Consider the following 27,014-nt stretch of genomic DNA (forward strand, 5'->3'; position numbering starts at 1 on the left):
GCGCCACAACTTAGACCTGCTTTTAGGTAGTCTTAATTCCAGTTGATTTTCTGTCACCAATTTGTAAGTTGTGCGGGAATTCCCAGCAAGGCGTCAAGCGCTCTGCCAAATTGCCAAACCAGGTTTTTACACCGAGCACATGTGCCTTGTCTATGAAAATAGACTCTTAGATACTCGGATACTTACTTGGATACATAGATATTTACTCACGTAAGTACTGACATACTTAGATTCATCTAAAACCAAAAAATGGACTGGGATCAATTATAAGACTGTTAAGGTGGCAAAATTATTAGGTAGTGACATCACAAATCCATCGTTGCTGCCTGCCAACTCCGTCAAGATAGAATGCTCCAAATATCCAATACCAATCACTCCAATTTCTCAGGATTCTTTTTGCAACACAAGAACCCTTCTGATTGAAACGTCCTTGTCGGGTTTTTTTTCCCTGTCACACCTCTCAGTTGTTTCTCAAGCACTCCAGTTTTTGTACCATCGGTGCACATCGTGAAAGCTTTTCAACGTGTCTGATAGCATCATTGCATTTTTAGGAGCGCAAAAGTGACAGTTCGCTCAATCTGCAGCGAGCCAAAACACAAAAGACGAGCTGCGATAGATAAATCCGTCCCGATCTTGACGTGTTGTAAAACATGATTCGATCTTACGTTATTTGAATGCCTGCATGCTGCCAGAGAGGAGTGTAAATCTTTATCTGTGATAACTAGGAGGCCATTGAAAATTCTGTCATTGTCCAATGAAAAGCATGCATGTCATTTGTTGATATCCGAACAAAAACCTCCCAAAATTTGGATGATTCATGTCTCACTGTATTCATCAACTTGCCAGAATGTTTGACCACTCCGAAGTAACTGCGTTATTTCATCTTCCTTTCGTAGCTGACAGCCAAACGTCGGCTTCATTAACGCTTCCAATCTGCGGATGGTCGAACGCGCTCCGAGAAGACGTCGTCAACGGCGACGCCCCGAGAGATTACTCGCGACGGGAGAAATGACTCGGCAAAGAGTTGCGCGGCGAGACACGATTGCTCATCGTGAGCTTGCCCGTGAGTGATTCAAGCAGACAAGGAGGGTGAAGACAAAGTGTCACAGCGATTATTGGAATGATGATTAGGTCTGTAAATCTCTCCGGATTGACTCCTCAATTTATTACATTTGCGTGAGCCGTTCGATAAGAATCGGAACAAATTTAAAAGCGCGTCCATTGTAAAATGAAATCTCAAGTAAAGATAACATACAGTCTTTAGTTCCCAGTTATCTTGATAACATGACATTCTTTCTCTGTCCCTCTGTCTCATGCAAGTGAGCTACCGTAATGTCTACCCGGTCCCAAATACATCTGGACTAACGTGGAGTTTAGCTTTCATTACTTTAATGACCGGGGGCGGAGCTAAGGTGTTATGACAAGGAGAGCAACTTGTAGTTTTGAGAGCAAAGCCCACGGTGTGGAAAAAAGTACACTTGATTATTTTCACTCGCGGAGGCAGCACTTCATACACTATATTGTATAAGTTGTGAATGAAAACATCATGAGACACAGATGCGCCACCACAACTTCACTGAGTAATCAAGTTTTTGCGGCTTATTAGAACGCAAATCTGTTGATCCAACAAAACCCTGTGCAGCTCTGCTTACCTGTTATCTTCGACATGATCTTACGGCTAATGATATCAAACATAGCCTGGGTAGGATTTCCGAATGGTCGTGTTTCCGACAGTTTGGTTTGGGAGCTGTCGCTTGAAACTGGCTCTTGATCTTCACCCAGCCTAGCTGATCATCTTCCAGGTGGGGAAACGGAGTTATATAAATTCACCCCACTGTTATGTCACAATTGGTCAGACGAGCTCACTCACAGACACATTTTCTAAAATAGGCAGCTCACAAAAGATGTTTAAAAAAAAATCACACTTGATAGTTGGGCAGGCACTCCAGAGACGCAACTCTTTTTTTTATCTGAGCCTAAAAAGTCAATTTTGCATAACATGTCCCCTTTTAATACCTTCCAGTTTTAATGGTCACTTTGTAAACGTCATTTCTACGTGCAAAGGACAGACGCCTCATAATAATGCTCCCTTTTGCTTAGCCAACCAAACTATTCGAAACAGTCGCTCGCAGCACGACGCAGTGCACTTCAATGTACGACTGTGAACTGCAGCAGTAATAATAATAATAATGCGTTCAACAATGTCAATCAAAATTGAGCATGCTGTACTTTGTGGAGGCAGTGCAAATTGGCGGCTTAAACACACCAAATATTGCCGCGCAATTATTTCCAACAATGAGCCTGTTGTGCTTTTGACAAACATTTGAACCCCGTTCACCCCATCAACATTTTCATTTGCATGACAAAACGCCCCAATGTGGCATTGTTAAATCAATTTAGTACCAATGGGGAGTCGGAGGAAACCGATTCAAGCAATTTCCTAGGCAGCCTATGCCAGGGAGGGAAAGACGGGAAATGAAAGGAAAGCAAAATGCAGTTCTCGGTATTAAGATGGAAATTAGAAAATGCCAAAGCAGGAAAGGGGCAAAAATCTGCGCGGATGTGAGGGCCTTTGAAAAGCTTGCTGATAAAACCCATCAGGATGTACTTAATTAAAACTGTGTTTTCTTTTTCTTTTTTTTTTAAATGTTAATTTACTGTTTTAACTTAATAAGATGACATTATCTCCGTATTTATTAATTCACAGGATTGAAGCTTAATTGTGTGCTGCGAATGCACGACTTTGCAAAAGTATTGGAACAGCCCGGCTCATCTCTTGCATTTTATCAAATATGAGACGCAGGCGCTCAACTTTTTGTAGCCGGGTATTTACATCCCAATTGAATATGCAATTTAGAAGATCATAATGAAAGACCGAATACAGTGGCGCCTGAAGATACACGTTTAATTCCTTTCGTATCTCACGACGCCGCTTGACAGCACCAAAAATATTTAAATAGACTTCACATGGATTAAAGTGAATGAAACTCTTAATATTTAATCACAAAAACATTAGCGTACAATAACCGCATCGAGCCTGTGATCCATTGATGCTAAATTCGTATTCCCTCTTGCTGGCAAAATGCATGCTCTATCAGGTTTATGTCTGGAGAACGTACTGCGGATTTTAATGTTACGTGACAACTTTCCCCAAGGAAAACAATGGAAATCAATTCTGAAGAGTAAACCCTCACGATCGTAAAATTGAAATAAGTCATGTTGAAGCGAACTTTTTGAGTTGACTTCAGTGTCCTGTAAGCACAAATGCCAAAGTAGCATGCAAGTAACTGAAAAGGCCTTTGAAACAATAAAACGTGGCAAAGGAATAGACGCATATTTTCCCGAGACTTATAATTTGAAGTTTAAATTCAGAGTTTCCACTCTAGCCATCATAAAACTGAATTTCCCCAGTTAACGCTGGAGTTTTGGTCCTATGGGGCGACATAAACACACACGGGGGAAAGGACTGGCTTTTTTATCAATACTGAATTATTGAAAATGCAATTCATCTGCTGCGCATGCATTTTAAATACTCCACGGGTAAATGTTGCAATTAGCATTCCATCACGTTAGCATTTAAATGCGTCGTTACCCAGAGAGGACGCAAATCAATGTCCATCTCTTTTCATTTATAAATGAACATTACTCTACATCCACTCTTAACGACAGACTTGATGTCTGAAAAAAGTCAATACGCTCGTTGTCCACAAATTACCAAGATGTGCCATCTGCTTTGGAAAGGTTTGCTACTGTGTGCCAGAAACAAGTACGGGAAGAAGCGCCAGACAATCAAAAGTCGTAAATGCACACGAGACATTCCCAGATTGCGAACGGCGCACCGTTGAGAGATGTAAGTGAACATGACAGGAAGAAGAGGTGTCGCTTGTTGTCACGGGCGCCCGTTTGCGTTTAGCCACCGAGCACGGACACAGAGGCTCATTATCTGGAAATGAATGCTGAAAGTGAGGCTTAGATTTGCTGTCGAGCTAAAGGTTTACAAGATGGAACAAAGGCAGACGCTCGCACACACTCTGAAATACATCAGGTGACGAAAGCAAAGCCAACTGGCAAATGTTTTTCTTTCAAATCAAATCTGAGCACGTTCTTGATGGACAAAAGCATTTAGACACACCTTGTAGTCAGTGATTTAATCCATCTGAGTTTGGTCTAGACCACTTAGCTAATTAATTGCTTATTTTAAAAAGACATTTGGGACGATGAGATGCATCCAATTTTCCCATACGTGCCCTCCAACATCTTGTATGAAGTCTTCCGAGAAGAGTTTCAAGCCGCTGTTCCATTTGTACGGTTTGGTTTAGCGTGTTTGCGGAGAGGGTAGCCGATACTTCCATGAATACAGATTTTGAAAAAGTTGCTCAAAAGATGGCCCAAAACAGATAAAGGAATATGTGGTGTCACAATTATCTACAAGATTTATTGTCGCAATTGGGCTTTCTTGCTGCGTTTTGCCACACTACAGAAGCCTGCTTCTTATCTGCAGTGAAGTCAGAACACTCATTTTTTATGAGCGTCTTCCTCATTCATGTTTCTCCTTTTAATAGCCTTTTAAGGAGGTCGACTCAGGATGGACTGAATAAATGTGTCTAAAAGTTAATTAGGCTGCGAGGGGTTAACCTATTTAGCTCCTTCAAAAAGTAAAACTCAAAAGCCGGATTGGACCAACTTTAAAACAAGATTAAATCATGGTTATAGTTTAAATTCTGTTGCACTAAAAGTTAAACCTAATTTAAAAAAAAAGAAAAAGATTGAACTTGAACCGCTCTTTAAACCTCCGTTTAATTCGATTCATTTTAACTGTCAGGCTGTTGCTACCAAACGGTATCTTGTGTTTGTCTGTTTTGTTGTCTTCTATTTCCTCCATCAATTTTAATTCGGTAAGCAAGTTGTTGTCAAAGTTTAAGCTTCTTTGCCGAGCCATTATCTCGTAGCTGATCAAATTAACAAGTCATGTCATGCGAACGTTTTTGCTAGCTTGCAACAGTGTTAGCCTAATCTCACTGAGCGGCGAAGGTCCGCGTGTGTGCGGGCCACCCACCCGTCAGGGCTCTCAAAACTTGATGCCGACAAGAAAAAATGTTTGCGAGTGTCTGGCAAACGTCTTTGCAACCTCGAATGAAAAAAAAACAACAACATTCGCTTCGTGCGTACACACTTGCCAAACAAATTCTAAAATGACAGACGGAGGCAAAATACATTTCATTGTAAGATCATGTGTATTTCTACCCCTCTATCAAAATGAAACGCACCCCTTCTTTTTAACCACGAGGCAGACGTAATGTTGTTTTCAGTTTTGGGACTTTGCAATCCTTTCATGCGCGATGACTCACTTGGCCTGTAAAAGTCCTGGCCAGGAAGGTGACTCCATCCTCGCTTTTGTTGGGCGAAGGCTGTTTATTCCCACATGATTTACTGAGCGTGCTGGGTTGACAGTGGGCGTCCGACCTTGTCCTCGGCAAAGTGAGCAGGTGCCGCGTCGGATGAATCGGACGAAATTGGGAAAATGTCTCTTTTGGCGGGCCTGGGCGCGCCGGTCGGAATATGGTTTGCACATCCATTTATTGATGAGATCGCATGGCTTTGTGAGGAAAAAATATTTTCCATGTATGACTAGAATGGAGCAGGACTTCGCCAAGGATGAAATCACACTTTATTGCAAGTTAACGCCCCCCCCCCCCCCAAAAAAAGTCAGTCATAATTTTCTGTCAATACTGTTCCACTCCATTCCTGAAGGGGGCAGTCATTCACCTTACAAAGTAATAACCAACTACCCAGTAAAGGGCAGAGCTTTTGTTATTTAGTCAGCCAAATACGAGGCATTCTTAAAATAATTAAAATTGAAAAAAATTAACTTCTGAAATTTTATGACGTATTCGATGGTTCCTCTCACCAGTTGTGCATGATAACCGCAATGTAAATAACTAAGACAACTAGAAATAATCTACGCTGTCAAAAAAAGACCATTACGGTACATACTTTTAATTTGTTTCACTTGTTCTCTCTGTCTACTCAAATCATTTTTTTTCCCATTGAATGAATGGAAATGCCATTAAAAGTCAAGTCTCTACACACCACACATTCATTCATTCACTCGTTATCCTAACCACTTATCGTCACTATTAGCCTATCAAACATGAACATTAGCTGTGCTTTGAGACGGATCTTCTTTTTACCAGTCTCCATTTGACTTATTATCATTTCACAGTGTGTCTCTGCTTTCACTAAATCTCTAGTGTGGGACTGGAGGCATTGACACACCTCTCCTGTGATAAATCTGCCGCCCGATTTGAGAAATGTCGCACCAGAGTGCAGCGCAAATATGCCCGGCGGCCTTTAACTTGATTAAATCCCCGGGATGCGACACCAGGCTGCAACACACACAGCAACCAGACACACTTTTTGACGCTGGGGAAGCCTGAAGCACATCTCTGCTCAAGAAGATTAGCTCAAACTGCCAAAAATTATGTAATATGCAGATCGTTTTTCCTCGCAGTCAGATGATGTCACTTGATAGAAAGCATTTGACACTTGAGTGTGACGAGAAATATGAAATTGGTGAAAATGTTCTTGTGCGGGCGGATTTGCTTTGACGCAAATGCTCCACTTAAAAACATTAATTAAAAATACGGGAAATCAACACAGGTTTTCATGGAATTGTACGTTTATATTGAATGTCACGTTTCAGATCAGTGGGGGGGAATGGGAATGGAGTGGCATTAAAAAAAAAAAAAATCACATTAATCCGTCTCTGCGGCCTGGTACCAAATGTCGGACCACGGACCGGTGGTTGGGAACCACTGATGTAGATGTGTCCTTACTAATGCGACTGTTCATTACTATTCATCACACACACAGACATGCACACACACACATGTTTTCATATGAGAGTGTGACAGTTTGCACAGATAGCCCTCAACTCTGTGTGCTACTGCAGGCTTTTTATGTCCACAGGTGACCACTGTGTGTGTGTGTGTGAGAGAGATTAAGCGGAAACATCATAAGGACGTGTCCTCTTGATTAGCACTAGCGTAAATGTCAAGCGTGTTTTGTAGCTCTTGGTAATGAACCAAAAAGACTTTGAAAAGGGGACAAAAGATGGAAAGTGTTCAAGCTTTGTTCGCTAACTGTGAGTCGCGGAAGTAGTAGTCAGTAAAAACCTATATTATTAATAATTTGTTTGTTTATGTGCTTGCCTGTTTTCCATTTAAACAGGCTAACAATTGAAAATGACCCTTCTATTACTTGACACAGTAACACAAATCTAAGAAAACAACAGGGGATTTTATAACGTATATCTATTTCCATGTTCGGATTGAAGTGATTTTGTGGTCGCTTTGACTGAAAATGTTTCTTTTTCAGTTTTAGTAATAATGAACTCCAAGGGTGTTAACGATAAGACAATGCGGTACCAAGTGTTCTGTTCAGACGAAATGGCGGCTTGGAGCCAAAATGGCCGACTGCTTGTTCAGTTTTGCGTGTGGCTCCATGATACCTTACTGTGCATCGTGTTATAATGGATCTGTCCACAGAATTTTGGGTCAATTATTATCGTGCGGATCGATGAGACTGGTATGGGGGCTGATTTTTCAAATTTTCTAGAGGGCGGAACTGAGTTGATTTTTAGAGTCGTGTTCAGGACAGGGTTATAATATATACAGTAAATTTTATTTAGTTTTGATTTCGTAAAGCAATTCCCACTTCATCCAATCTGACAAGTTTTCTGCAATTTTGACCCCCTCAAATAGGCAATTCATTTGTCAGAATAGTAATAAACTTGAAATCTTTTGCACGTCCCGATAAGCATTACGTTATTGAAACATAGATGTCTTCCTTTTCCATGTTAAAATCCACTTCTAATATGTTTAATATGCTTTTGGCTCGTGTAGCACTCGTTCTCTTGAGGCATTGTGCGAACGCTGCTTTATAAATAAACCAGCCTTGTCTTCTCACTTCTCTGCCGCCTGTCTTTCTGATGTTATTTTCTCTGTCTTCTCTTTCTATTTCCATCCCTGTGTGCCCGCTGAAAATCAGCGATTTTTTTTTTCAAAAGTATAAACATATAACCTCTTGTATATCGTGATCCATAACGCCGATATGTGCCATCTTGCTCTTGTTTCCTTGAGCGGTGACACGTTAAAGCTGATAGCGAGGAGAGGAAGAGGAGTGGATAGGGGGAGGGGAAGCAAAGGAGAAGAGCCCTGGGCTTTTTTTTTTTTTTTGGCTCGGCCTCCTGTCCTCCCCCCTCCCTTTCCCTGAAATAGTTCCTTTATTTTCGGCTGCCCCCAATAAGACAGGAGTGGCTGCAGGTGAAAAAGAGGAAATGAGAGAGAGAGGGAAAGTGGCACGCGATGCGCCGGCACGGCAAAGTGGACATGTCAAACTGCACGCATGGGTGGAGTTTTCTTTCTTTGGAATATTCAGCAGACGGGCGCAGTTATAAAGAGGTGTTTGCACCGTTGTGGGAGGAAGCACAGCTGACTTCATTCCTGGTCGATTAAAGCGGCTCCTCTCGAGTACGTTTAGAAGAAATGGCAAGAAGTAATTATGCATTCAATGACTTGATTTCTACGTTGATTCAGGAGCTTCAATGCACGTGGTTTTCAAATGTATAAATGAAATACAACGGCGTCCAGGTCTCAGGGCTAGTGTTTCGTCTCTCATCAAATTGTCAGGTGCGTGGAGAACGCATAGAACGCAATCTCACTCCGTCGCACCGCCCAGCGTGGCGTCGGGTGGTCTGCCAAATACCCAAATACGGTAAACTAGTCTACTTGCCTGACAGCAACAGCCTTTCTTTGCTCATTGCCACCTTGCCCCTCCCCAAGCAGAAGAGGAGAATCGGTAGTAAAACGGGCCAAAATTTTGATGCTAGGCGATGAGGCAGGGCAAGAGAGGAACTGGATGATAAATGTGGTTAAACCAAATGCAAGATTGTAGAAATAAGGTAAGTTAAGAAGTAATCAAGTAAATAAAGTCAAGATTTAAATATTCCTACAGAGGGAGCCGCTCACTTTCCGTGTAAGGTTCTAAACATAGATTTTCTTTCTGATGTACTATCGCAGGTGGAACAGCATCCAGAGTGTGACGTTTAACACCCAAATGTCCACTGCCCATGGTTATGTCACGTTGTGCCCGAAGCGATAGAAGGATAATTAGTCCCTAATGTGTGACAGGTGTGTAGGATGGCAACAGGGCCTGCCCCCTGCTGGCAAACACGGGACGTGACAGGTTATATCTGCATTTAATTATCTGAATGAGTGAAATCGCAAAAACTGCCTGTTCTTCTTTGGCGAGTGTTCTGAAAGGGGCAAGCCAATAAAATCCAACATGGACATTTGGCGGAATGGCAGTGTGAGAGGAGCTGATAACAACAAAGCTATGATGATGATTTTTTTTTTAATGATGTCACGTTTGCTCGTACTCCAGAACGGAGATGGGAGTGTCATGGAAAGAGATAGATACCAAGTGACTCAGATTTGCATTTGTACATGTTCCCACTGGCCGCATTACTCAGGCCTGCCATACTCTACGCAACCCTTGTGTTTGTCTGTGTGTGACTGTGTGTGTGTGTGTGTGTGTGTGTGTTTGCATACATTGTAATGCGAGCGTGTTAAAATATTTACTTGTCTCCGTGCAAAATTAGTCATGACATAAGGCAGAATTCACCTGCAGCCTGTTAATCTCGAGATCCTGAATGTATGAATAGATGAAGACCAGCCATGCCGCAATAATAAATGGAGACATTTCCAAATTTCACACGCCCGTTCACCTTTCCAAAGTTGTAAAATTGTGTTCATAAAATTGGTACAGTGCACTCCGCTTAATAGAACACCATTGGGCCGAAGCGCTTCTGTTCTACTAAGCGGGGTTTCTATTAACCGGAGACACTTTATTAGGTACACCTTCAGACACGTCGACGACCAAGTTATGCACGCAGAAAAACCCCTGCTGACGAGTTAGAAGAGATATTTCGACTGTGGACGTCCATATCTTTAATCAAACAACAAAACAACAACTTTAATCAACTTCAGTCAAACATCTCAAATCACGAGAAAAATGTCGTTACTTTTGTCTGGAAACAGGAGTCCGTAACTTTGCGGTTGACTTCCCTCTCAATGCGCTGGATAAGAGGGAAGTCCTGGAAACCGCGGGCGTACCTTCTGAGAATCCGGCAATGCATCGTATCGTCTGAGTATGTCCTTCTTATCCGCAGGTGATAGCCCTCGTCTCTTGAATGAAGTTGAAGCCATTGTGACGTGCGTGTGTCTATGTGTGGAGTGAGCGTGCTACCTGTTACTGTATACGGCTAGAACTACCGCGTTTTCTCGCGATAGTGGTACAGTATCGCGATAGCTACACTTCTCGCGATAGCTACACTTCGAAAACCACTAGTTTACAATGTTCATTGCTTACGGCCTGTTCTATTAAGCGGAGATCTGTTCTACTAAGCGGAGTATCTTTATAGGAAATTGCATTAGGCAAATCGGTTCCAGAGCCTTTTGCTCTATTAAGCGGATTACTCTATTAACCGGTGTTCTATTAAGCGGAGTGCACTGTACCGCTATGCTGTTTTGCTAGAGGTCTCACGATAGAACACTATTTCCCCTCTCTGTCTATCTGGGGGCATCATTCGGCTGTTAAAATAGTACTTTAATGTGTGCGTGCTTCCTGGGAGTTAACGAAATGTCCGCTTCTGGTACGTATGCAATTGTTCGCCCGTGATGAATTGTCATCCTTACGTTAGCTCGCCGCCATATTTCACACGATGGCATCCAGACCCTAGCAGAAATGGTCCCATTTTAAAACGGCACTGGCAGCATATTAGCATAATCACACCAACGTGATCATCTCGGGGATATCCAAAGGCTCTTCTATGAATATACAAACACTGGTACTTGACGACTAAATGGTGGCCCACGTTGCCAACTCCTGATCTGGCATGCACATACATACATAATAAGTTACATAATAAGAGTTGTACCTCATCTTGTCCTGTATTCGTCATATTTTTATTTATTTATGACGTATATAAACACCATGAGGCGGATTATTTTTGGTTTGAATTTAATTTTTACAACAAAAACCATCACATCGCCAACTACTGGGCTGACATGCACACTACATTATACTTTCTTGGATTTGCCGAACACATCATCCAGTTTGAATGATGTAGCCTACTTGTAGTCGTTCTGTTTTTATTTTCATTGTTTCACCAATTAATTGATTGTGGTAGCACCACCATGTTGTGTGGCACTGCATTCTATTTATTTTCAGTTTTTACTTGTTTTTTCCCCCCTTTTGTTTCCTGTACATGTAGTCTTATCGCGATACCTCACGGATGAGGTTTCACTGCATACTTTTGTCATGAAAAAAAAGGATCACATCGCCAACTGCTGGCCTGGAATGCACATTACATTTTTTGCTGTTCAATTGTTCATGTGGAATAGTATCCTTTTTGTTATTCTTAAAGTCTTAATATCATGATCAGGTTTTCTATTCACCTTTAGCCCTGCCTACCCTTTCAGTTTTACTTTACGTATGATTAACTAACCAGCTACACGTTTGCATACTGCACGCCAAATCATTCCAATATTGTGACGGCCACGCAGGTGTGCAATGTCACGATTGTCATGTTAGGCGCATGTAACCCCAGCTCTCCTGAAGACACGGGTGAGAAAGTAAAACGGAAGAAAACGAAAAGAGGCGTGTGAAGCAAAAAAGGAGTGCTCACTTGCCCCCACCCACCCCCTCTCTCTTTACGCCCAGAGAGAGAGAGAGAGAGAGAGAGAGAGAGAGAGTGGGTGGGGGTAAGTGGAAGAGGAAGAATGAGGAAGACGAGCCTCTCTGCACTCCGCTCCCAACCCAAGCACACATGCGGGCTCTGCTGATGAGGCTCCACCGCGGTCATTCAGGTCGCTCCGGAGGCGCTCCATGGAAACACGTCGACCACACTCCCGCCACCAACAAAAGATAAACAAACAAACACACGAGGAAGCAGCAGGAAGAAGAAGAAAAAAGTGCCCGTGTGCATGGGAATCCGGACTGGTCTGTTTCCCCTCCACCACCACCACTACTACCACTACTACCACCACCACCACCCCCTCCTTCACCTCCTCCTCCTCCGACTTGTGTGCGCCTTCGCTCGGGGGCTCCGTCCGCCGCCTCGGTGGTTATAAGAGGAGCTCCACTCGGCTCACCTCCACTCGGCTCACCTGCACTCGGACCACAGCTCGCACGGAAGGTAAGAACTTTACCCGTCCGCACCATACATTTTTGGGGGCTGATTTAAAACCGAAATGGAGCACCTGGAGGAGCTCTCCCCTCCTCTCGTGCGCAGCCGCCGGTATACCGACACTCTAACGCTCATTCAATGCGCTCTCGGCTTCTTTGTCCCCCCCGGTTTTTTCTCGCTTCTTTTGTTGACGAGTGACAATTACGCATACCGAGCACGTCCTAGAACCTTCCCCCCCTGTTTTTGAAATCGACTTTTACTATACAAGTGAGGCTCCACATCGGACCCCCACCCCCCTAAATTTGAATGGACCACTGATGCACTCAGTCCCATGTGAGTGATTTTGATTTTTTCATTTCAAAATACTCATCTGAGTCTCTTCTGTGTTGGAAAAATGATACAGTCATGAGATTCCCACACCTACTTCTCGGATGCGGTCCCATCACTGGAAGGCTTTCCAGGCATTTTCCCGCCTGACTTCACCCCAAGCTTCATCGCTGTCTATTATGGGATGAGATTGCAGACCAAATTTGATTAAAAAAAAAAACAGTGAGCGAATAAAATGTCACACGCACAGAAATGAATCATCTTTGAATGACTGCATCCCGATTTGAATAAACTGCACAGTCTTCAATGTGAATTCTTTAATGATGCCGACGACGGCTGAGGTTATCACATTATGCCTCCCCCTCCCTCCATAGTCATAAATATCCTCTAATGGTCGGCGTTCATGCTAAAATGATCATAATGATAGAGCGAGATGCTGTGAATGACAAATACGAGCGCGTTTGCTTCAACACAGGATTGTTTGAACAGCTTTGCTCGCCTCCATGAGTGCATAAAAGTGTTGCAAGGGGGCCCAGGTGTTTACAGTAAACATGGAAAAAAGGTCAGGGATTGCAGGATGTTAATAGATAACTGAGTAAGGCGGGAAAAGAAGTGATACGGCACAGATTTGTGAATTAATTGTCCTTCTCAAAGAAACATTGTATTGTCTGATGAGGAGTAAGTGCTTGATTGCATAAAAAAATTGGCTGACAGGTTTCTCGCCATGCCAGAGGAGGAGTACAGTACTCGTAGCTGTGTAGCCGAAATCGATGCATCGAGCGTTCATCATCGTTGATCAGTGGCGGCAGTGTGAGCTCATGGCTAAATAAAAATGGAAACGAATGAAGCGGCTAAGCGAGTCGCCGGGATGACTTGTTGGCCTCCATATTGGTTGGAAGAAGTCAAGATGATTTTTGATGCATTCTGTGCAAATGCACAGAATGCAGCGCATGGGGTCTTCTGACGAACGCAGCAGCTGCTGTCAGGTTTCAAAACGCTCTCATTTTTGTTTTTTTAATGCTTGCATTTTAATCTTCTGAGACAATCGTCGTTGGAATGAACAATGGCGTACTGCAGCCCCAAGGGGGGAGCAAGTTGCAGCTTCTAGATGACGCATGCACAATGTCATGAGACCGAATATTCATGTTTCATGCGATTTTCCTGTTTATAATAGTAATGGCATACACGTGCAAATAATTTTTGCTTCTCTGTAAACCGTACACGCACACGACGGCCACATATGTTCGCCGCTAAATAATGGATGGATCCATAAAAGCCTACATGTGAGGAATTAGCATGCTAGAGCAATAGCCTGGTTTAAAGTATGGCACGTTGGTGGAATTGGCTTCCTCACAGGCTGAGAATGCATGCGACTCAAATGGATTGATGATTGTTGAAAGCACGAATGTGCGTCTTGAAACGATTTTGCATCAAACAAAGTGCTACGCTGCCTCCATTTTTGTCCCTCAAGATACGATCTGAGTCCATGTACTCCGTCATGTTTATTATGATACTGTCATGGTGTGTAATTTGGTAGCTTTGTAACAGGTTCACAATGAATAAACACCACCAGAAATTGGGGTGAAGTAGGACGTCCGTTTTTGTACCTAAAAGTAATATTCATGAATTTTGGACTAATTTTCAGACTCCAGGTTAAGTATGGACACAAAAGGGGCCAAATTCAAACTTTGGTTTATCTGACGCCTTTCTGGGCTCTGTCTTAAGTACATGTACTTTTTCAACCTATAAAAGTATGCGAATATTCCCAAATTGGAACGACACACCTCCTGCCCGAAGTCAGCTGGAATAGGCTCAAACACGCCCGCAAATTTCTATTTCTCTTTGTGTACCTCCAAGTCTGTCTGTCTGTCTGTGGTCCGATTATTTTCGAGTTATCCATCTCGTCGTAAGTAGTAATGACTCGCTGTCAAGTTCTGAAATGCAATGGCTCATCATCCAATCAGGACCCAAAAAAGCTTCAGGTATGTCGATGGCAGATTACAAGACAACCTTTGAGGCTATGACCGGACCTTGAACCGATTTAATGGGTACATTGATGTCCGTGCTCTATTTCTAGCACGTGTTTACCCTCCTAGTTGCTGACCATTCTGTGATCGTTTTCGGAAGCCGCGGCTATAAAAGAAAAGATGATTAATGGCGGATGTAACCGCAGGCGTGTGTAAAGCTCAAACGGCGAGCTGACAAATGTTCTTGTCATGAAATAAGACACCAGGGGTGCCCCTTTTGGACTTCCAAAATGAAAGTACCCTTCTGCTGTCCTCTCAGAGTCGGACATAAAGACAGAGAGCAAAGCTAACGTTGTTTTCATGATGTGCAATTTTGTTTTTTTGAATTTATTGTATCCTATTTGGCAACGTTGGCCTTTTCTGGTTAAATTTCATTAGGCTCCCATTGATGTTTACTTTTACTGACAATTTTATAATTTTTTTTATCGTGTTTCGCCTTCAAAGGTTTTTCATCATCTGTCTGCTAAAATAAAAAAAAAAATCATCTGTCTGCTAAGAGGTTTCCCTGGGATGTATCGGGTTCATTCTATGCAGTGGCTTGGGACGAATTAGTTTTCTGTCATCTGATTGCGTCATGTTTGCGTCATTTTTAAAGATACAATGCACGTCTTTGATAATTTCCTCCAAAAACCCCGTTCGATGGAAATCGGGTCCGGTTTTATCAGATTTTAAAATATTGACTTTTCGGTTGTGGCATGGTGGCTGATTTTGATGCCAGCTGATCAAACTGAGAACCTCATGAGCGTAGCGATACAGGCATGCGCCACATGTTTGGCTCTTTTCCGCATGAGCTTGTGATTTTTATTTATTTAGTTTTTTTCCCCCCTGCTGAGTTCCCTTTTGAACGCGAGCCCGGCCCTTTTTGATAGGGGCTCATGAGGGGTGGGGGAGGGGGGGTATTATGGAACGTGATATTTCAATTAGTAATCAATGGCGGTGCCAGCATTCAGCAGGCCAAAGCTCTCCAGTGTTAGCCACCCGCGCACTTGATACTGCAATCTGCTAATTCATACTTTTACTCCGTTTGTCTAGCGATTAGAAGCTTGTAATTTCTTTCCTTTTTTTTTGCTCCATTAGGATTCATCTTCAGTACCTCTCGGATAAGTGTCAATAATTGTCTTAGGTTATGCCCCAAATCGGTGTAGGGTGATTTTTCTTGGGTGATAAGGAACACATTTAATGATGTTTAAAAAAAAAAGAATTAAAAACAAAGGCTCTGTTGCACAGGTGTCAAAGTCAAGGCCCGGGGGCCAGATCTGGCCTGCCACATCATTTTATTTGGCCCGCGAAAGCAAATCAAGCATGTCAAGTTCCATGCTGCTTGCTAAAGTCTAAACCAAAATTTCAAATTGTCATATGCAATCCATAATTGCAGTCATTATTCTTGGCTTCTGGTTTTAAAACTCGTTATTCATCAATTTGTTGTCTGCTGTGTATGTAATATATTGCGGGGATGAAACATTTATATGGTTTCCCAAAATTCATAACGGCCCTCCTAGGCAAACCGTAACTGCAATGTGGCCTGCGACAAAAATGAGTTTGACACCCCTGCTCTATCGGAAGACCTAATGTCGTTTCAAAAGCGTGTCACTATCCACATTTTAGGCTATCCAGAGGCTGAGCTGCACTGTCTTTGTTGACCGAGTAGTAGAAACACGTCGAACACTCACCCCCCCAAAAATGTTTGATAAATGTACTATTTCACTCATAGTATGACTTTGGCGGCATGTCTCAGTGGCACAGTGGGTTGTTTCCTGACGCTGAGGTTGTGTGTTCAACCCCCTTGTGACAATGTGTCCTTGAGCAAGATACTGAAAGTTACTCCCGATGCTGCGTCGTCAATAGACCATTTGCCATTTCATCTTTAGGGATACATGGTGTTTAATTTGCTAAAAAAAAAATTGTAGCATTGAATGGACTTTTACAAATGAGTGCATAAAATCTATCAACAATTGTTACTTCTTTCCGTTATAAGCAAGGCAGACGAGGTGCAGAACGGGAGCTATAAAATGAATAAAACTGTCACTTAGTTTTTAATTGCCGTTGTTACAGAGCTAGTAATGACTGACCACGGCTCATCACAGTTGATGAGTTATAGTTTGGGGTAAGGGTGAGTTTTTTTTTCCAAGCACCTCGCTCTGCTTGGCACTCAATACCGTGCTCATTATCGTGCGGAGGAAGCAAATGAGACACAGCGTGATCATGGACGAGAGATACATATTGGCTCTCCATGACGCTTTTGTAATTGAATTTGGGACGAGAAAGAAGGATGAGCATAATAATCGATTCAATAATCGTTCGGATTGTCGATGAATCACGTCTGGCAAAAATGGAACGCGGTACTTGGCTTTGTTGATTCACTCTCAGGGAGGTTGCCGTCTCACGGAGAACAAAATGAAGCAGATGATCGCTTGGAAACAAGATTTCGGAACATCCGAGCAGATTTTATCGAGTGTAAATACTTCCCGTATAGTTTTCACACGTTTGATGATGGCCACTTCCGAAGGGTTAATTATTTATTTTCTTCATTATGTTCCACAAGAAAAAAAACGTTTTTTTGAAAACCTTAACAAACCTTAGCGGTTCTGTTATCATTCGATTCAGTAAGCACTTTCTCTGAAATATAAATCTTATAAAAGGATGTGGACTTGGGAGCTCTACAGGTCTCCAGCTAGCTTCTTTGCCCAGACGCAATTTTATTAAATCCTTTCAGGAAGCGATCAATAACAAAGCCTGGATACAGCGAGCGAATGTTCGTTTGCGCTATAATTAATACTTAGGCTGTAGTGTGCAAGAAAACAAACAAACCAAATATCGATGACCGCATCAGCACTTTGCTGTTTTATTTACTGCCCCGCCGATCAACAATCCTCCTTCGGTTTAAAACACAGTCTTCCAACGTCTTAACTGTAATCATGGTGTAAATGCACAATGCATGCATGATGCTCTCGGCTTCATAAATACATGCATTCGTCTCATTATTTATTAGCTACGGCCACATGATGAATACGTCGTCCATTTAATGAAGCCTCAATCCCACGAGCTCCCTTCAACCGAAGTTCTTCCATCCCGATCCAGCAGCGGCTCCTCGTTTTGTGCGGTCACAAACAGGCTTTTGTGTGGCGTTTGAGATGATAAATAATTCAGTGGTTTGGGGATTTTTTTTTTCATCCCTTTTCTTCACCAAAGGGACTATATCTATATTTGTTTTCTCTTCTTTTCCTCCAACAAGCCAATGACGAACAACCGGCTGCTTTAGTGGCGTACCGCTGAGCTTTAAACATGATTATTAGGGTTGAAAATCACCACATTGTTCTGTCAGGGTTGGACTCCTGAAGTGATATACTGTCTCCCGTCACTGTAAAACATTCAGAGATATTTAACAAGTGGAAATCCAAGCGCTGGTCTTCATCTACCGAAAATCGGGCCAACTTTGAGCAGTTTTCGTCCCAGAGAGCAAAGTCAGAAAATGCTCGACGATTGGATGTCCATTGGAAGTGATTATCCTGTTGTGTGGGATGTGTTAAATGTGTGTGTGTTTTTTTTTTTTTTTTTACGGCCTTATCTGCTCATAAAGCCGTTGGTCCGGACAGTCGTCACTTACAAATCATTCACCGCTGTGGACATTTGCATCCGTCATCTGGAATCCCACTGTGGACTTCTAGCGATGTGTGGATTACTCACAATTTTTTTTTAAGGGTGGGTGCGGAAGACTGTCTCATTCCCTCTTGCTTGTGAAATTCAGGCTTGTATGTGCAGATGGCGTGCATTGCATTGTTTAGGATTTGAGATCAGCACAGCCTTTGAGTAGAAGATAAAGATCGGGCGGTGTAGCTCGGCTTGTCAAATCAATTACAAGTGAGAGAAATGCCAACACATTAAATCGAACATGTTTAGGCACCTCACACATAAACAGAGTCTCTGTATAATCTATATAATAATCTATAATCTGACACAAATGGAGGCGGACTTGGTTATATAACATGTATCAAATTGTTCCCCAACCTTTTTTCCAAGAGAGACTGGGTTCATGGTATGACTGATATTTGCTGATTTATATTAACACCAGGGTGATAACATACATTCCTGATTTGGCCATGAGAAGAGTTGGCAACTTCACTGTAGTTACCAAGCTTATAGTTACCATCACTTGTAGTTCTACAACTACCGTTCTTTCTTCTTTGTATCGTTGGGCACTCTAGATGCTTTGCTGTCCCACATAACTTCCTCTCACAACACACTTCTGTCTTTTTGCTATGACAGACATGGTGACAGTAGTACAAAATGCTTGTGATGTGTCATTTAAAAATGGAATGTGTCCTTGATTGTTCCTCTTCCGCCAAATAATTGTAATTTGAAAGTACAGACCACCTAGCCACGTGTTCCTGCCGAGCCAATCGTGGCATAAACACCGGTTGTTTGCTTAGCGCTTGTAAATTCCAGACTCGTACGGCAGGGTTTGTTATCTTGCCAGCCAGATTGAAAACACAATTTAGAATCCAACATCACCGCTGGCCAAAAGTGTTTACGCTGTAACCTCATTTACTCGGCTGACTTGTTACAGCCGGAGACGGTTATCAGGGAGCGCTAGGAGAGAGGTCCCGCAGACCTCGGTGTGGGCTGAAAGAGGGGAAAAAGGCATATTGTTGAACGGTGGCAATTCAAGTTTATCTTTGGCGGAGCTATTTGAACTTCTTGCCCTTCAAGCTACTCAAACACCTGCGAGAACTTGGCGTCTGCCTCCCAATGAAGTGCAGTATAAATTGCATTCATTTTGCAGAGGCAGCGCTGCCGTATCTGTTGGAAGCGAAACAAATATACATGAATAAATATGGAGATGATGATTGGTAATTTTACCTGGATAGAACAACGGTGGTCATTTCAATGCAAAGGAAATTCCAAAACACAACTCAGTATGTTGAAGTCTGTTAAATTTCTAAAGCAATTTGAATGTGTTATTCAAAACATTTCATACCATTCGTTCTCGAGCAACACGTGGTTTTTAATTTTTTTTAAACTTGTTGAGGGTTCAAATGAAGTCAGACTTAAAACATATTTTCCATGCAGACTGAAAGTCAACATGCCTTGAGGGTATGGTGTTAAGAGTTAGGTTTTCGTTGTTAGCCTTAGGGATAGTTATTCGGAGTTACCGTTTTGTATTTAGGTAAGCATTTGTGTTAGAGTTAGATGCTATGTGTTAGGGTTTTTATTAGCTATTTGAGTTAGGTATTTGTGTTCGCATCAAGCGTTAGAGTTAGATTAGGGTTTCTATTAGGTGTTAGAGTTCGGCGAAGTTGTTACAAGATAGTGATTGGTATTTGGGCAATAGTTTCTGTCCGCCTGAGATGCTAGGTGTAAAAGATTGCTGTTAGCGTTATGGTTAGGATTAGCGCTGGGAACAAGTGTATGGTGTTCATGCTCAGGTTGGGTCTCAGGGTTTAAGACATTAGGCGCTGCGGTTAGAGTCGGACCTTAATATTTATTCTATCCTACTTGTACTACTTTTCTCACTCTTGTGAAGTATTAATCAGGCATTGTTACTCCTGTGTCCCTTCCTAAAGGTTCAACATCCTCATCGACCGCCACCTAGCGTCTCTGATTCGGACGTCAACATGGCCCCGAGGCTGTCAGTCATCGTCCTCGTTCTGCTAGTCAGGCTTCAGCCTTTGCTAGCTGGTGCTCCCCCCGAGCCCAGCTTGGGCGGCTCAGTGTCGGCGGTGTCCACCAATAAGACGGATTGCAGCAAGGCAGCTGAGTGCACGCCTGGCGTCATGCTGCCCGTGTGGGAACCCATGAACCCATCGTTTGGTGACAAAGTGGCCCGGGCGACGGTGTACTTTGTAGCTCTGGCGTACATGTTCCTGGGCGTGTCCATCATCGCCGATCGCTTCATGGCATCGATTGAGGTGATCACCTCCCAGGAGAAGGAGATCACCATCAAGAAACCCAACGGAGAGACCAGCACCACCACGGTGCGCATCTGGAACGAGACCGTGTCCAACCTCACCCTCATGGCCCTGGGCTCTTCGGCTCCGGAGATCCTGTTGTCTGTTATCGAGGTGGTGGGCCATGGCTTTGACGCCGGCACCCTGGGCCCCTCCACCATAGTGGGCTCGGCCGCCTTCAACATGTTCGTCATCATCGGGATTTGCGTCTGGGTGGTGCCTGACGGCGAGACCAGGAAGGTCAAGCACCTGCGGGTGTTCTTCGTCACCGCCTCCTGGAGCATCTTTGCCTACATCTGGCTCTACTTGATCCTGTCAGTCATCTCTCCTGGAGTAGTGCAGGTGTGGGAAGCCCTGCTCACCTTCTTCTTCTTCCCCATCTGCGTGGTGTTTGCCTGGGTGGCCGACCGTCGCCTGCTGTTCTACAAGTACGTGTACAAGCGCTACAGGACGGGCAAGCAGCGTGGCATGATCATCGAGACCGAGGGCGACCGGCCGCTTCCTTCTAAGGTATACTCGGGCGCTCACCGTCATCTTCAAATCTTCTCTTACACATATAGACTTCAGAGGCTTATCGTGAAAGTCTAGCTCTGCTTTATTTTATGGTCGGCCTTGTCTCCAGGCAACTCTTTAGTTTTTGTCCTCTTTCGTATCAGTGATGTTTGTCACAGATGTCACATTTCAACCCACTAGCTTCCATTAAATATGACGTTACACACTGGAAACTAAACAAAACCAAAACCATAAAAGGCTGGAAAAGCAAGAGGAAGCGCAAGCCCCCATCGCATTCACCATGTAAGACAACTTTTTTACAACTCGCAGTCTTATGTGTAAGATAGCGATACTAGATTAGAGGCTGGAGTAGACCTGCCAGGTTTTGACATATCTGAAGTCCACGTACTGGCCATCTAAGCCGACTTTTCCCACTTAACTGTCTTGTCTGAATGGTTCAATCACTAATTTTCCACCTTCCAACATACTTTAAAATCAGAAATCTTTTAGACTGGCTATCTCAACTGGCTTCTTCCTCTTTTGTCACGTGTATAATTTACCGATGCTAGATTAGGGTTGAAGGCTAGCTTGCGCTTTAGCAGAGCAATATGGCATCCAGCAATCGGATAATTACATGTGACATCATGGTGGGAGCAGTTAGTGTCAGGTGTTAAACTCCACATTCTTGTGAATTTACTTGACACACCCTGATTCTACTCCTTGACAGTACCTTCAGTCGTAAAAATAGCCACGTCCACTTGATAGCTCCATTCCAAAATGGCGGGAAAATGCCAAGTTTTAAGGTGCTGTCAAAGCGGCAATACGTCTGTTGTGGCTCTGACATTACATGAAGGTGGATTATTGCCCGTTTGACTTTCACCATTTCAGAATGGTGAAAAAAACTTTTAAGGCGCTAGCTCCTGAAACTACCTGGTTGACTTTCCCCGCCATCAAAAATGTTGACTTGAAGTAGTGTAAACGGGACCCACCAATGTTTACTATTCGCGTACGACCTTGGGGTGGATAATTGCCAGGTCGACTTCATTCCCCATCCCTTAATGAAGAAAATTGCTGACTAATAAGGCAGTGAAAAGGAATTGACTTAAAAATGTAAGTGTTGCTATATGTTGTTATATGCTGTTTTCATCCAAACAAGAATGTATGCTTCTTTCAAATATTTTTTTTCTTTATTCAAAGCATTTCTTGGAGGCTTGCAATCATAATAGTGTTGTTGTACAAACAGACGTGAAACCCAACCACAGCCTCGGAGGGTGATGATATGCAAATTCCCACCATGTTAAATTGCCAATTTGCCTCAAGTATCAAAGGAAAAGTCATTTTCAATCAACGCCTGTACAGCCTCGCGAGCCCCGACAGCTACAAAATGAAATAAAAAGCAGATGATGGACTTGTTTCTGCCTCATGAAATTTATGTGATGACAGCCACGCGCACGGAAACCGGTGGCACTGGTTTTTGGATTTTAGCATGTCAAGAATGCTTCAACTATAAAAGTTAGCTGAATTTGCGTCTGCATTACATCATCCAAAACTGTACCACCAGATTTAGCATCGGTCGTAGACAAACTAACTCAAACACTTAGTGGGATGTGCTCTTCATGAATAAATAATGTCAATAGTTTTTTTGTTTGTTTGTTTTTGCTTTCCATATAAATCTGCGGTGGGCAAAGGCATAAAGGCAACAAAGGCTGAATTAAAATGTTTTTTTGAGTATTTCTTTATCTTATTAAATAAGTTTGTTTTTATTTGTTGTCAAAAATCTCCGTAAATTATTACTTTTTATGTACCGTATGTATAAAATGTATAAAAATGTTTTTATGTACAGTATATTATACGTGAAACACTAAAATAAATTATTTTTTACTAACATTTATTATAATGAAATCACTATTAATACAATTGAAAAGAATACATCATTAATATTTTAGCATTACATTATGAAGTTTCTTTTACATTTATATATTAAGCATTTATTTATATTTTAGTATTGCATTAGGAAGAGTTTCTTTTACATTTATATATTAAGCATTTATTTCATTTATCAGACAACTAATTAAAAAAAAAATTAAATTGTATACTTCAACTAATGTTACATTAAATTGTAAGCAGTTCAAGGACTACCGGGCCGCCCAGAATGCAGAGTTACCTAATAAAATTAAAATTACATTATTTTACAAAATACAAATCATTATACATGCATTTATTTATTTTTAAACCGTATTTTATGAAGTAGATTAGTTTGTAAATTGTTTTGTTGGTTTAAATTCAATAATCCAAAATAAAACATGGAAATGATCTTTTTATCATTATATTAAAACATTTTATATTTTGCACACATTTTATTTATTTTATTAATAATTGTACAATTACATTGATCATGAAAAACACACTTCATACATAAGAATGAATGATTATTTTGGAATAAAAAAAGCATTTTACAGATGAATCCTTTTTTTCTTCTCTCACCCACAAATAACTTGCCTGATCCTTTCTGTCCCTTTTAAAAATCAAATATGTCCCTTGAGTGGAGCCAGGAGTTCACTCTTTGTCTCCTCCGTCTCAAGGTGGACATCGAGATGGACGGCAAGATGCTCAACTCTCACGGGGTGGACTTCCTGGACGGCCCGCTGGGTTTGGATATCGACGAAAAGGACCTGGATGAGGAGGAGACCCGCCGAGACATGGCCAAAATTCTCAAGGAGCTCAAACAGAAGCATCCTGACAAAGAGGTGAGGAGAGTTTTATTTGTCCTGAGGCCTGTTATGGTGTGTGTTTGATGATGCACAGGATGGTAGAACTGATTTGACAAGGTCCCGACATGGTTCTTTGTTCTGTTCGAATGAGGACTGACCCCAAAAAGCATGAGCTAACGAGAAGCCGATGTTAGTCTTTGGCGTGAGAAAACCCAGCAATTAGCTTTTTATGGGAGTACCCTTTGGTGAAATGTTTTGGGCTTGACTGTTTTAAATATAATAGTTTTACATCGACTTATCCAACTTCTTGTGGTGGTTTTGGTGAAGGAGGCACTTCACTTAGTGGGTTTGTGTTTGAGGTCCAACACAAACAACATAGAATGTGCGGCTAATAAGAGTTGAACCAAGGTAGCGCGGTTCGCTAATGCTAACATGACAGCTCTGCTTACCTTTTGGCCATTATATTTGACAGTACTTCTGCGTGTTGCTTGACAATGGAGTATTTTTGACTAGTCAAGTCATTTTTTTTTTAAGTGAGTTTGAGGGTTAAATATACAAGTACATTCAGTTTAAAATGTTAGCTGTTAGCGTGAAGGTTACAAAAATTCTGGCAAGTTTCGAAGTTGGAATCATATTCAGAGAAAGAAAACCACAGAGTCTGCAGGCTGACAGCTTCCAAGCTTGTCCGCCTCAATAAAAGTCGCAATCAACTCATAGGAGTGAACAAGCGCTAACGTTAAGCTGTGTTGATGAATTCCGACATTAGGCGCACTCAGAGATTTAATAACGCCATCACACAGATCATGCAAGGCTTTGTGAGGCATTACACGGCTTTCTTTCCGAGGTATTATTTTCAGTTTTCAGCTCCTCATCCCCATAGTATCATCCTTTTACGAGCGCATCCGTGGCCCAAGATAGTCTGGTTTCCAGTCCGGGTGCATTTGTGAGGTCGTCTTATCTGGATGATTTAAGATCACCAGCTCAGTTTTGGATCATATCTGCTGACATAATACCTTTGCTATACCAGATACTTTTATGATGTAGCTTGACATGCCAGAGGGGAATACAAGGACGGCGAGAAGGGAAGAATCTGAATGATCTTATCTCTCTGCAGAACAGCCTTTCCCAAACTTTTTAAGTCGTGTAATAATACTTTAAAAAGCACAATGTGTCTTGTGGCGTATTTTACAAGGCTCCATTTTGTGGAAAATTGACTTTTTAAGAGCTTGTATACAAATTGTTGGGTCTCTGGAGTGCCTGCTCACCAATCAAGTGTGAAATTATACGACCAAGAACAGAGTTTTTCCTGGCTCTACTTGCGGCAGGGGTGGTACCATTTTGACCATGCGCCACAGTGTACGTGTACCCTGTAAATTCAATGGACTCATTTTCTTTTACAGGAAGCATACTTTAAATGAAGAGCTCCAATAAGAATAAGACAATTACCATGTTACCATTCATTAAGACTTGTATTGAAGAATGATGGGCTTGTCGCTTGTGTGGCGCGTCTGTCTTTAAGACGATCATCGATTATATTGAAGCAGAATTCAAGCACACCGTGGTCCGTGCCCACCTTTGCCGCAAAAGCACGCTGCGAGAAAGCCCTTCGGAATTTTGACGACTAAAAACAGTCATCTCAAAGTCAACTACGGGATCTGAAACACTATTCCAGCCATCTTTTCACCTCTGCGTCCCGCGGCCTAGACGCATAATTTTCCCGCCAGACGCACAGTTCCAAATAATGTGCGTTTTTGGGACGCAAGGACATTTCTCAGTCAACGATCGCAGTTTGATAATTGCCGCCATTGTTGTTTTGATCTCGCGTTAAGTAATCTCGCGTGACGAGATTTCCGTTCTCGCGAGACGAGATCGGCGAGATCGGCCTTCACCACGTGGAAGGCAGACGATTGCCAAGTCGTGTAACGTTAAAACAAGTGTTGCGAATGTTTATTGCGGAGATATCACAGAGGAAGCAGCTAAATTTGCAGTTTTTTGCGATAATAATCTTGTATGTCTGAATTATTAAAATTTTTGCAGCATTTGTTGATAAGAAATAAACCTATTATCAATGTATCTTGTTGTTGTTTGTGTTATTATCTTATGCAATCACTTTTTGTTCCCGCGGTCCAGGCTCTGCTTCTGCACTAGTGCTGAGATTGTCTGTGGATTTGTGTGTGTTGAATCAAGGTGGAGCAGCTAATAGAACTGGCCAATTACCAAGTCCTGAGCCAGCAGCAGAAGAGTCGGGCTTTCTACCGTTGCCAGGCCACCCGACTCATGACGGGCGCAGGCAACATCCTGAAGAAACACGCCGCCGACCAGGCCCGCAAGGCCGTCAGCATGCACGAGGTGCGCTCCGAAGTCTGCGACAACGACCCCATCTCCAAGGTGTTCTTCGAACCCGCCACCTACCAGTGCCTGGAGAACTGCGGCACGGTGGCGGTGACCGTCCTGCGGCGCGGCGGCGACCTGGCCAAGACCATCTCCGTGGAGTACCGGACCGAGGACGGCACGGCCAACGCCGGCTCGGACTACGAGTTCACCGAAGGCGTGGTGGTGTTCAAACCCGGCGAGACGGTCAAGGAGATCCGCGTGGGAATCATCGATGACGACATATTTGAGGAGGACGAGAACTTCCTGATCCATCTGTCCAATGTGAAAGTCCTGGCCTCAGACGGCGAGGAGCCCGCAGAGGACGAATCGGCGAACCACGTGGACTCGGTGGCCTGCCTGGGCTTGCCGGCCACGGCTACCGTCACCATCTTCGACGACGACCACGCCGGCATCTTCACGTTTGAGGAGCCCGTGTTCCACGTGAGCGAGAGCGTGGGCACCATGGAGGTGAAAGTGCTGAGGACGTCGGGCGCCCGTGGCGTGGTCACGCTGCCCTACAAGACGGTAGAGGGGACGGCACGGGGCGGCGGCGAGGACTTCGAGGACGCGCACGGCGTGCTGGAGTTCCAGAACGACGAGATCTTGTGAGTAACCACGCCATCGTGTATGCTGGTGATGAGGAAACGAGGTGCGATGTGGTCACAACGATGGTTCGCTCAAGTCTACACTTTCACCTTCTTCATTTCTCTCAATCTGTCCACTCTCTTTCTGAGTTTTGGTTTCCATGAGGATGCTGTTTTGATCTGCTGAGGGCGGGGGGGGGGGGTCTTGTGTCACATGACTTAACGAGAGTCTTTCTTACCTGTATATTGTCAATTTTAGGACATTGAGCCAAGGGTAGAAAAGGCACCAAGTATAAATACAGTAC

The 27,014-nt window shown here is 43.0% G+C and overlaps 1 protein-coding gene across 5 annotated transcripts in view; it reads left to right on the top strand.

Moving 5' to 3' along the window:
• The first annotated feature begins 11,805 nt into the window (after nucleotides 1-11,805).
• slc8a1b (solute carrier family 8 member 1b) overlaps nucleotides 11,806-27,014 on the top strand; it is an 86,201-nt gene continuing 70,992 nt past the window's right edge. For 3 of the 5 annotated variants that reach the window (XM_052080347.1, XM_052080348.1, XM_052080346.1), the window contains exons 1-4: nucleotides 11,806-12,259; nucleotides 20,166-21,059; nucleotides 23,624-23,788; nucleotides 25,940-26,730. In XM_052080347.1, the coding sequence (XP_051936307.1) occupies nucleotides 20,217-21,059; nucleotides 23,624-23,788; nucleotides 25,940-26,730 (1,799 nt within the window). In that variant the 5' untranslated portion in view covers nucleotides 11,806-12,259; nucleotides 20,166-20,216. Of the gene's footprint in view, nucleotides 12,260-20,165; nucleotides 21,060-23,623; nucleotides 23,789-25,939; nucleotides 26,731-27,014 lie in introns of those variants that run through there. The other 2 variants (XM_052080350.1, XM_052080349.1) reach the window with 1 other exon arrangement.

Source organism: Hippocampus zosterae, chromosome 11 (assembly GCF_025434085.1).
Source record: "Hippocampus zosterae strain Florida chromosome 11, ASM2543408v3, whole genome shotgun sequence".
Taxonomy (NCBI): domain Eukaryota; kingdom Metazoa; phylum Chordata; class Actinopteri; order Syngnathiformes; family Syngnathidae; genus Hippocampus; species Hippocampus zosterae.